Source organism: Vicia villosa, linkage group LG2 (genome assembly GCF_029867415.1).
Source record: "Vicia villosa cultivar HV-30 ecotype Madison, WI linkage group LG2, Vvil1.0, whole genome shotgun sequence".
Lineage (NCBI taxonomy): Eukaryota > Viridiplantae > Streptophyta > Magnoliopsida > Fabales > Fabaceae > Vicia > Vicia villosa.
This window is the reverse complement of record NC_081181.1, coordinates 10,987,213-10,999,619: the sequence shown is the minus strand read 5'-3', so window position 1 is coordinate 10,999,619 and position 12,407 is coordinate 10,987,213. Positions and strand designations below refer to the sequence as shown.

The window sequence follows — 12,407 nt, the reverse complement described above, 5'->3', positions numbered from 1 at the left end:
CTTCCAATGTGCAGACTCAACCCTACAAATAATACGTAGTAAAAATATTAAAAAATAATACTTAATAAAAAAATTATGCATAACACTAAAAAATAGTACATACCGATTAGTCGTGGTGTTATCCAAATGGAGTACTCGATTAATTCACACTCCAACAAATCTCTGCCTATGTGGAGTCAATCATGTGTCTTTCACATAATTAATAAATTAACTACAATCAACACATGTCTGCTCAAGTTGTTGAAACTGTTGATCATACTCAACCTCATCACTAGCCTATATATCTTCCATCAATAATGTGTTAATAATCTCTTGCATGTCATTCACCACATATTGCTTGCATTTTGCACCAACATTTTTGTTAATGTGAAATCTACATAACAATTTAACCGTCGTTAGAAACACAACTCAATTGCTTTCATCAAAACAAGATCTCTATCCGTCAAAATGACTTGTGGACACAAATATTTTTCACAAACAATTATTTCAATTTATCCAACACCTAACAAAAACTCTCTGTCTAATCAGACTTCATATAAACAAATGCAACAACAAATGTCAACTTGGTCGATGTCATGCCAACAATTTCAAACAGAGGTTGTCTATATTTGTTTGTCTTATAAGTGTTGTCCATAACTAACATGATAGAAAAAAAATTCAACAGCTTAACTGAATCTGGATGTGCCCAAAAACTATCTCTCACAACTTTAGAGTCATCTCTTTTCCTACTCCAGTAAACATAGCATGCATCCTGTATAAGATTAAGAAAATGTTGTATTTGGTGTATCTCACTTCTAAGACATCTTATCTCTTTTTTATAACACATTCTTATGCTTATATATTTATGTTATCTGAGTGATATTCTCGGGATCTCGCTCTTACAAGGAAAACAATATGTGTCTAGGTGGAACATGTCTTTTTGTCAAAACTGCAACATGTTGCTTCTCATATGTGTTCAATCTACCAACAAAGGAATGACCTTCTAATCTATTAGGTAAATTAACCATGATTATGAACCCCACATTTTACACCAACCTTCCATCCAGACCCATCTTTCGTCGAAGTGTTGTTTGCGGTAAAGCAGCAAGCATGAAATGAGTTCACTATCAAATATAGAAGTCAACATTTAGCATCAAAAGGTTGGAAAGAGATTTGAAAACTTAACAAATAAAACACGACAATAGCAACAAATTTTTGTAATACATATAACTTAATATGTTTCAAACACACATCAAAACTATTTTGTAACAAGATTAAATGAAATTTTATTGAAGAAAAAAACAAAAAAGATAAAAATATATGAAAATTAACGACGAGAAATTGAACTTGAAGAAGGCAACTATAACATATAAAACTATAATAGAGAGAGCAATAATGGTGGTAGGCGGCGAGTGCATCATTTCAGTGAAAGTAAGTTTGTGTGACTTATGATTTCTACTTTCCATGTTTTAGAGTTTGGTTTTACATGTGTGTTTTGCTAAAAAGAAGGAAATGTAAACAAATATGGAGAATAGTCGGACCGATACAACTTTTGGGCTTAATAATGGATGGAATAAAAGATTTAGAGCATAATTATAGCCATTAGTTCAGTTTTGCGGTTCATAAAAATAAAAATTGAGAACCGAACCAAATTACATGGATTTTCATTTGTTCAATTCAGTTTTGGAGTCGAACTAGAAATAGATTTTTTCCGGTTTGGTTTAGTTTGGATTGTTGGTTTAATTGGTTTTTCCTAATCCGCTCACACTCCTAATTATAATTAGAGGTGACAAATGGATATGTTCACTTCCATTCGGGTTAAATAGGTGAACACGTTTTGCCACCATACATGATCAAATAACAAAGTCAATAAGTACAATTGCAATATAATTTCAACACCAGATAACAAAAGAACTCAAATAACAAAGTAACAATGTGTATTATAATGCGTATGACAAAGTACACATCCCCTAGATTAAAAATAGGCTATCCACCACAAAAGACAACTAAGAAACACTTTAAACATATACTAGACCTTAAAAACACAACACTTTCTCCCAAGACAACAAGAAAGCACTTCCTACTACGAGAAAACTCGGTTGTGACAATACCAAACTCTTTCATTAAAATCATGATATATAAATATCCTCCATTAGAGCTCCTTACGTATCATAATCGAAGAGATTAATATTTAAAAATAAATGAAAATATTTAAAAGGAATGAACAAGATTTACAAACACATCTACTAATCATATTTAATATCAGAAAGTCTATCATTTATATTGTGGGATGAGAGCCATTTTTAAAAATGTATCAATTATAATATCAAAAATATTAATATAATGCGATTTGGTTCAATTTAATTCGATTTTTAAAATGCAAATCACAAACAGAACTGAATCGCACAGTTTTGTTCAAATATGATCCAAACAAATCACAACCAAATACAATTTTTGCAAATTTTCAATTTGGCTTGATTTGATTAACTGTTTTTTATTGGGTTGGATCAAGTTTTGAACACCTCTAATTTTATCAATATTATATGATTCTTTTGTATCTTCATATGTGTCATAGTACCCAAACTTCAATACCTTGCACCATCTCACACTCAATCAATTGAATTTAACACAATGTTCACCCTACCGTCTCTAAAAACAAGATATAATGAAAAATAGTCAACATGTAATTAAGTTTCCCTTAGGAATTCTAATTATTTTTCTTCTAATTTTTGACTTCATACTTGTTTTTCTCTTAAAAATTTGTTAAGTGTCATTCATATAGTTCAACAGAGTCTTTAAAAATAAAATCCAAAGCTTTACAATTTTTTGCATTATACCCTATGAAGCCCGGACATGGACACGGGACACGACACGAATACGGACACGAGGACCCCAATAATATAGAAAACATATGACACAGATACGGCTATATATATTTTTATATATTAATATAATAATACAATGTATGAGTATAATTTATAAAGAGTTTAAACGAGAAGCAAAATATATATATATATATATATATATATATATATATATATATATATATATATATATATATATATATATATATATATATATATATATATATAGGGCCGCTCCCAACTTTTTAGAGGCCCAGGGCAGACAAATAAATGGACCCCTAATAAAAAAGTGTGTTTTATTCGCCTCCAAAATGAAGAACAATCTTCCAGACAAGATAATAAATATGAAGTCTTGGTTGTTTCTAACAATAAAAAGAATTTCAATGCAAATAAGTAGTCATCTGCAAATCGTAAAAGAATTCACAATTGAAATATGATTGATTGAATTAAAAATGAGAATATTTAAGTGCCTTAATTGCTCCTATTTTTAGGCAACATCCACCATCTTAAAAAAATGAAAGTGGCGTTTTCTCTTAATTTAATTGCGAAAAACCAAATCATATGGCTAAAAAAGATAGGAGTAAGCGTAAACCATATCCCGACCCTTATACGCATGTTTACTTGATTGATAAGTAATTTATTTCTATATAAAAATAATAATAAACAAAAGTACAAGTGATAATGAATTTAATTTCATCATAAAAATTTAATACTAAATTAAATTAGTTAATATGAAAACTTTTAAATATTTATTTATAATATATAAATAATCTAAAATTTATACTAAAATAAATTAAAAGGGTTAAAATAAATAAAATTATAAGGATATCGTAATTTATTGCCATATTTATATGTTGAACAGTTAGATTGTGAGAGCTTAATAGTTGAAAATTTTACTGGTTGTTGTTTATTTTCGTAAATGACATATATTTTATGGTTTCAGTATTATAACTTATTAACTCCACTCCTAAAATTGAGGCCCCCATTTTTGAGGCCCTGGGCTGTGGGCCTGCTTGCCCTGACCCAGGGCCGGCCCTATATATATATATATATATATATATATATATATATATATATATATATATATATATATATATATATATATATATATATATATATATATATATATATATATATATATATATATATATATATATATATATATATATATATATATATATATATATATATATATATATATATATATAAACTTAGTACTTTCAATCAAACAAAAAAAGACATAAATCCACCAAAACAAAATAATACAAATCATATCATAGTCACTCCACATTGATAAAACCAAGTCTCTAAACCGTGGAATAAGAAAAAAATAATGAATCCTAATTGTGTTATTTTTATAGTGGAGAAGTGAAATATAAAAGGTAAAAAAACTCTACTATTTTTGTAAATAAAAATCTGATAATTATTGAGTTGGGCCTTTTTTTAAATAAATTTTTTTTCTTGAATTGAGTGTGTCCTTTATTTAAAGCAAGGTGTCGTATCCGTATCCGCTGCAATTAAATCATTTTTTTCGTTGGACACTGCAAAAACGTATCAGATACGTGTCGTACGCATGTCGTACGAGTATCCGTGTCCGACGCGGCGACACGCCTTCTGAATGGCGTGTCGGCGCTTCATAGATTATACATCTTCTCTTGCATAACATTGGATGGTCTTTTTCTTCAATAGCTTTGATTAAAAAAAAACTTATCAATTGCAATTATAGTATTTTTAACACTGAAAAATTTCTCCAGCATACACAAAAATGACAACTTTAGTATTCAAATCAACAACATTTATGAATGACATATGTGTTATATTACCCAACCTATCATATAGTCATGGGTCTTTATATGAGCTAAATCTTTCTCATTTCTCTTACACTCATATAAGAGATCTATTTTTTTTTTTATGAGATCTATTTCTTTTTCTTTTTTAATGATTGAAGTTTGCAGCCTTTAAGTCCTTTATAAATAGTGGTAACCATTTCCATAAAGGGAATTTCTCATTTCACCTATATACCTTTTCATTTCATTTTTTTAGAGATTTTTTTGCAGATGCATCTCTGAATTCACTTTTTATTTTTAAAATCAGGGGTGTTTCAGGTATCCATCTCCAAATAAATCAATTTTTTAATTTTAGGCTTTTCAGATATGCATATCTAAATTAGGCTAAATAACCAAACTCACGACAGAAGCACCCTCATTCAGTGTGTTCTTCAAAACTCAAACAAAAAACCTCATTGCAACTACTAAATATACACTTCCAAACTTCATTTCCATCCATTTCCACAAATATTACTCCACTTATTGCAATATCATTTAACAAATTTCTACACATTGAGTTAGTTTTTGAAAAATTATTTTTCTATTTGCATGTGTATATCTAGATGTTTATGATCATTTATAGTTAGTTGATATTGTTTAATGTAGGTTGTTTGTAGTTTAAATAGTGTAAAAATGGATTTATTTGGTGATTGTGGTTGAAGCTCTAAAACTGGAGTTCGCAGATATTTTTGGATGTGCATCTCCGAAAACACCTCTGAAGGGTTTCAGAGATGCATCTCCGAAATAATAACAGTTATTTTTTTTATATTTTCAAATCTCACATGTTCTTGTCATTATATTTTTTTCCAGGAAAAATGTTTGACAACCCGGATAGAGTGAGACTCGGCAGGCCAACCCATCAGACCGCTTCCGCTCGGTGTGAGATAGCTGAGCAGGATGTGAGCGCTCAGGAACGCCATCGAGTACCACAGGAGAAAGTGGAGGGACCGCCGACTTCTTCTCCCAGGAGTCGTCTATCTCATGCGTCCTCATCCTAGTAGGCACCGGAGGAGGTACATGTTACTGTACACGAGGAGTGGGACTCGGCATGCCAACCCAGACCGGTTTCTCTTGGCATGAGATAGATGAACATGTTGCGAGGGCTCGCGAACGCCATCGGGTACCATGGTGAAAAAGTGGAGGGACCATCGGTAACTTAATAAAGTAAAATGAACCATATGACTAAGATTTCTAGGAGTTATATTGTGATGAGATGATGAAGCTTAGTGATTATATACTAAAAAGCGTGGTTTCTATCGTGAGTTGAGGTATCTATGCCTTTTTGTGAATTGATGTATGTTTTTATGACGATCTTGATGTTATGATGTATGTATTATGAAGCTTGTAATGAGGTAAGATGAACATGATGAATGATGATGCGTTTTGACTAGTCGTGGTCGTATCTTTGTGTGTTGTTGTGCATCATGCATTCATAGCATTTTGCAGGACGATAGTCCAATGATGTTTTGCAGGATGAGGAATCCAAGGAAGTTTTGTAGGACTTGGTCCAATGATGGCCTTAATCACATAGTGTGGATTAAGTGCAAAAATTGTGATGTGCTCCGGTTCCAAGCAAGAATCGATCCTATTGGTGAGGATCTTTTGAGATAACGATGACTAAGTCATCAGTGATGTTTCGGTACCACATGCACGAGTCTATTGAAGTTGCATTTCATTATTTGTGGCATTGCATAATATTTGAATTAAGTGTTATATTTGACGAATTCTTGATTTGTGGTGCTTTGATGTGAGGGATTAGTGATTGTCGTTATGTTATAGATGTAGTAAATGATGTCGTGATGTTGTTGTTGTTCCTATGCCATGACTACTATATCTATTACTTATGCTTTTTATAATGATTGCGATTTACTCACCCTTTCTGCTTGAAAATGTTGCCTCGAAATGTGGGTAACTTGCATGTGATCAAGATTTAGTGTAGGAAGTTTAGGAGGTATCTTTAAAGTGCGTTCGTTTAGTTTTTGTTGAGTCCACTGGGTCTTGCCGTAATACGTAACATCGGGGTTGGGATCGCTTGTTTTGGAACTATTATGTTCTTTGTTTTTATTCGACGACTTTCGAATTACCGTTTGTGGTACTTAAACTATTTTTGAAGTATGATTTCGTGGATGATAAAGTGTGATGAAGTCTTATGATGTATTTATTTTAATAAAGATATTTTGAACTATGAATTCCGCTGCAATATATGAAGCACTATATGTCGATGGTAAAGAACCATCAGAATTATTTGTTTTTGCAATCCGTTTTACGGAACAGGATTGTTTACTATAAGATGTTATATGAAGATGTGACGCCCTTGTGGTTTTAATTGAATTTTTATTTTCGTAAAATACATGCGAAATATATTTGAGTTAAAAGGGTGTTATACTTCTCACCCATTACCTTCGTATCAACAACATCCCTCGCATAAGTTGAAAAAAATCTTCTAGAAGTGTAGAACACATTCCTTTTACTTTTTTTTTCTACTGATGGTAGAAATTTTCAATGATGGAGTCACTCATCATTCATTTTCTTCTTGAACTTTTTTTTTTTAATAATTTTTTATAAGTCTCTTTGTCATTCCCTAAAGTTGAACATATTTTAATGCCATTTTATTTTTCTTTGAAGAGGACCAAAAAATGTATCCAACTGTAGGTGGTTTTGTAGGAATTTTCGAGTGCTTCCATGTCCAATTTTTTCGTCCCTCCTGGATTTTTCCCATGGCATACTAGTGTAAATAAATTCGTGTACTAAAGGTGGCTTAATTGTTTCAGTGCAATCAATAAACTTAGAAATACCTTATCATCACTTACATCTTGGCTCTCATGTGTTTTAGATGAAAGTAGTTAAAAGCCAAAAAAACAGTTGGGTTCAGTTCATACGAGTAGCAGTTCAACTCAGTTTTGGTTCATAGTTCGGTTTGCACATGTTAATTCGGTTGAAACATGTTCAGTTAGAAAATTTGAAGCATGATGATGTTCTTGTAAACCACTGTTTGCCTCTTTTCATGTAGTTGTGATCTTGATCAACATGCATATAGCCATCACAATAATTTACATTATAAGACAATTTCAAACAATGAACATAAACCAAAACATAGATTAGAATAAAACCCAGCTACATACATAAATAAAAGAGAGTCACACAAACAAAGTTATCAATATAATCAATAAACATTTCATGACATATTACAAATGCATTCAAGCAAAACACATAGACATAGTACCTACAAATGCATTCAAACATATGATTCAGAATCTCATTCTTCTTCTTTGCATCATCTTCTTAAGCCTTCTTACTTCACCATGAATGCAAAGACTCTACTCTACATGCATAGCCACTTGGGATTTACCTGCATTGTTACCGTAGGAGCAATGCTCTAGCTCAATATAAATATCAAGAAAATAGTGAAGGAGAACACTTCTTGTTTGCGTCATCATCTTAAGCTTGGTGGTTGTCACCATCACTAGGGAGCGAAAGGAGAGACTCTACATACATAGTCACTTGGCATCTAAAATCGTCATTAGTATAAGAATGATGCTCTAGAAACTGTCCATTTTTATCATACTTGACCAATCCACTACCATCATCGCCATCATCTGTCCCAACAATATCACCAATTTTTGTACAGCACAAAGGAGAAAAGTCCTCAACCGGGATGACATCAACAGGAAGAGCAAGAGTCATAGTCCAAGACGAATTCACTTTGTATTCATTCATCACAAATATAACAACCGTATCATTACTATAATCAGTAGTATATACGCTGAGAAATTCTCCATATACCCATAAACTACAATGCATAGGACTACACGGCAAAAGCATGTACGAAAGTTTCTTTTCCATTAAATCAAATGCAACAATAACCTCCGTTTGTAAATCATCACGATAAGCCAACCAATGAATAGCCCCATTATAGAGCAACCCCCCTCTGGGCTCTCCCGTGTGGATATTCCTATCGGTGTAACGGTAATGAGGACCCTCAACTTCATTCCATGTATTACCTCTCAATGAGAAGTACTCCAAGTGTAATGGCGGATTATCGGAATCATGATGAGACATTAAAACAACCAAGTAATCCTCAGCTGAATGATCATAACCAAAACCATAGAAATAATCAACATCTAACTTGGAACCACCAAAAGGAGATATAGGAATTTGTCTGTGAACTCCAGTTGATGGATTCCATATATAAATCTTCGAGGAACAGCAGAAAAGTATGAAACCTCTACATGACCCTTTAATTTCAAAATGTGTAGGATACTCTGGAAAGATACATTCTAGGTTGAGTGAAACAGAAGCATTGTAATCGTCAAGCAATGGTTCAAAATTGATAGAAAGTGTTTCAAAGGGGAAAGTTGAAATGAACAGAATTTTATGATTGGGTGTTGTGGTGGCAGTGAGTTGAAAATGTGAATTTGTAAAGTGGGGATCATGAGAGATAAGAGAAAACCATGACTTACAAACACACTTGAAGCGTATGAGAGACTTAACTGGTAACCATAGCAAGATTTGGATGATCAATTCGTGAGGCAGAAACATTATCTTCTTTTGACAATGTTGTTTGCAAGTTTTCTTCTCAACTAGTTGCATTGCATTGTCTGTTATCTGAGTTTAAGCGCCTCTAGGTTAGAAATGAAGTTGGGCTCCAACCCAAAAGAGCCCAGTTATATTTTACTAATACACCTTAAAAACACATTTCTTCACAAAACTAACACAATCTTAGTGGTAATTTAAAATATACAAATTGCTATTTCTAATTTAAAATATACAAATATGTATATCCGAAAAGATGTTTGAAACAACATAAACAAAATCCTTATAACCAAAGTAGCAAAGCATAAATTCATCATAAATAATTGAAATTACATAGATAGTTCAACAGAAATTTAACGTTACATATTGTTATAAAAGGGTAGTTGAGGACGTCGCAACATTTTGATAACATCTTCTCCCGATCTTTGAAGCTCCGCATCCAACTCGATCGGTGAAATAGACAAAAGCAAGGTGAGGATAGGTTTAAGTCATTTCTAATTGTGGCTTGGGATATTGATGAAAAGCTTTAGAGACCATATTTATAGACTTTTAGGAGTAATACGGATTCAAGAAATCTTATCTTGCTATCACTGCATATTTCGGATATGTACTTCCGAAATAAGCACCAATGTTTTTTTTTAAATTATTGAAGGTTCATTTGGATGTGCATATCCGAGTTATGCAGAACCACAAGTATATTCTATTATGGCAGAATCAAGCATCAAATCAACATAGAAAAAAAATAAAATCAGTAAAAATAAACATTGATTACATGAAATGTAGACATATTATATATGTATTAAATCGTATTGGTTTTACATTATTCACGACAATACATTGAAAAAATGATTTGATGACATTCAAAAATGCACCGAACGAATTCTCACAGCTTAAATCTAAAATCGGTAAATTCTTCGACTTCTCCCTATTTGCTTCTCTCTCTTGCTTCATCATTTCTTTGAACTCCACCATCCTCTAAAAAAAAACTGATTCGGCCAAGTTTTCGTCTCTTTTGTATGATGTGCATATCCGAAACATCTTGAAAATGTGAAAAAATGTTCGCTCGGATATGTACATGCGAAGGATATTTTGAGGTTTTTAAGGGTGTTTCTCACCATATATGAGTGGCTTAAGAGATTCTCTTAAAAAAAACTTAGTCTGAACCTAGGTAGACTAGGCCGTAGACCCTGTTAGTTGGTCTGGACTATTGCCAACCCTACACATTCCAAGTTGCCTTACCTAACTACTATGTAAGATAACATTCGAAGGTATTTTGTTATTATGTTGAATAGAATACAATCAGATGAAGAAGACTCAACTGAATCTCTCTGAACTCAATTCTCGACAATATTTGATACATCAAATTAGTGCAAATTGAAAAGAAGGACAACACAAATGGAAATAAGAAATTTTCCATAATCATTCATATTAACAGTCTAATGAAACAACAATTAAATAATCTAACGAACGAGAGTTAGATCTCTTGTCGGATTTGAATTGAATGGTTTGGTTTATCACACAGTCCATACAGAAGAAAACTCAAAACATATTCATCGGTTGATCATAGTTAATTCATATATTAACAAATAATTGCGAACCGTGTCACTATGGTTCCTCTATAGTACTTCTACAGCTAACCAACTGCATGAGAACTTGTGTTGCTCTCATCCTCCCACTTGGACGTTCATTCTCTGTCTTTTGGTTTCTGATATCTTCTGATTCCAAAGAGTACCCTTCAAAGGATTCAAAATTGGAGCTGGATAATGACAAAGACCCTCTATTCTCATCAATCTTCCTTGCACCAGCATTTCCACGATAACGCCTTTCACCTTGCTGATCCATTTCCATCCTATTCCTACTTATCATCTCCTCGGTCTGTGTCGAAGCATTAGAAGAATTTTCAACAAACTCCCTGCATATTTTTGCCTTGTAAAGCTTGCAATCGCGTTGCGAGTCCTTCATGGTGGAAGAAGGGGAGTCTGCAGCATCCATGCTATAACTGTTTCTTTCGTTGGAACTCTTGGAGCTTGGCATTGATATTGTTGTTTCATTTGATGTATAGCTTGAAGGTTCTATGAGTTGTGTTCCTTTGAGGACATATTCATGACTGCTACTCGGGTAAATGAAATCGTTCTCGGATAAATCTTGCCACACAAACCCGTTTCTGTAACTCCTGAATGAAAGAATGATCACATCACATAATTAGCGTTATTTGAAAAAAAAAAACTTTCTGTAAGACAATAATTGCTTATATTATATATACCTCTTGGTAGACCATGAATACATGTTGGCAATTCCTTGTCCTCGAAGAAAACTCAATGTATTTATCACATCTGATCAGATAAATGGAGTAAAAGTTTATTTCAAAAGAAAAAAAAATTGTATTATATTATAAGTTTGTCTGTTTTTCTTTATTATACAGCATTTGTTACCTTTAAGACGCAGTGTTCCGCATGGAGAAGAGATTGATACATACATGAGATGAGGATGCTCAAGCTGTCCATTTCTAGAAAGGTAGTATATTACTGGAACTTCATGATCATCCTGAGTATGTTTGGAGTTTTCATGACTTGCCTCACTCTCTATTGTTTTCCTTTCCATGGAAAATTATTTTCTTACCACTACAATCTACAGATTTGCTTCCTATTTGTGTCAACACAAAGAAGTAATGAATTATTATTATATTATAAAGATAATTGGCATTTAAAAGTGAAATGGGGGGTCTGTTTGTCTGCATTTGGTATATAGCAACAAGTAGCATGGTATTGCTTAGATTTTGATGGCAAGAAGTGAAACATTTCAATTATAGTACACCCTTATGCTCACGGACCAAAGTGAAAACAATTCTTAATTTACTCATGTAGAATGAAGTCAAGAGAAAAAGGAAACAAATAGACAAGTTTCCCAACAAACAAGCTGAATATGCGGAACCTTGAGGAAAAGGGTCAAAGTAAAAGGACAGTCTTCAACCATTTGTTTCTTTCCATCTTTTTGTCTTTTTATGAGACAGAAAGAATTGTCGTATCAAGGAAATGATGGCAAGGATAAGGAAATTGTTAACTTGTTCAATTACAGGTGCTACCCTATATAAAACAATTTTCAAACAATAGTTACTGTCAAACTGTCTACAAGAAAAAGACAGTACATCTGTACAATAGTCATTGTTGTAATTTCGAGTATTTTTGCATGAATTAGGTAGTAGTTG

The 12,407-nt window shown here is 32.6% G+C and overlaps 2 protein-coding genes across 2 annotated transcripts; both read right to left on the bottom strand.

The window, feature by feature from the left end:
- Positions 1-7,796: 7,796 nt before the first annotated feature.
- LOC131648551 (F-box/kelch-repeat protein At3g23880-like) lies at positions 7,797-9,259 on the bottom strand. Its single transcript, XM_058918303.1, has one exon. It carries the CDS (start codon positions 9,257-9,259, stop codon positions 8,108-8,110), a length of 1,152 nt encoding a protein of 383 aa, XP_058774286.1. The 3' UTR covers positions 7,797-8,107.
- A 1,363-nt stretch (positions 9,260-10,622) lies between these two features.
- LOC131649119 (protein SOSEKI 5-like) lies at positions 10,623-12,365 on the bottom strand. The gene is made up of 3 exons (XM_058918863.1): positions 11,635-12,365; positions 11,466-11,535; positions 10,623-11,375 (listed from the first exon to the last, which is right to left on the bottom strand). Exons 1-3 carry the CDS (start codon positions 11,801-11,803, stop codon positions 10,808-10,810), a joined length of 807 nt encoding a protein of 268 aa, XP_058774846.1. The 5' UTR covers positions 11,804-12,365; the 3' UTR covers positions 10,623-10,807.
- Between the last annotated feature and the right edge of the window lie 42 nt (positions 12,366-12,407).

What these genes read in the sequence shown, in the direction of transcription:
- LOC131649119 (XM_058918863.1), bottom strand. Translation starts at nt 11,803, where the DNA reads ATGGAAAGGAAAACAATAGAGAGTGAGGCAAGTCATGAAAACTCCAAA. An exon ending in CGGAACACTGCGTCTTAAAG is followed by an intron (nt 11,536 to 11,634) that starts GTAACAAATGCT and finishes TTATCTGATCAG; the next exon opens with ATGTGATAAATACATTGAGT. An exon ending in TATTCATGGTCTACCAAGAG is followed by an intron (nt 11,376 to 11,465) that starts GTATATATAATA and finishes TCTTTCATTCAG; the next exon opens with GAGTTACAGAAACGGGTTTG.
- LOC131648551 (XM_058918303.1), bottom strand. Translation starts at nt 9,259, where the DNA reads ATGCAACTAGTTGAGAAGAAAACTTGCAAACAACATTGTCAAAAGAAG.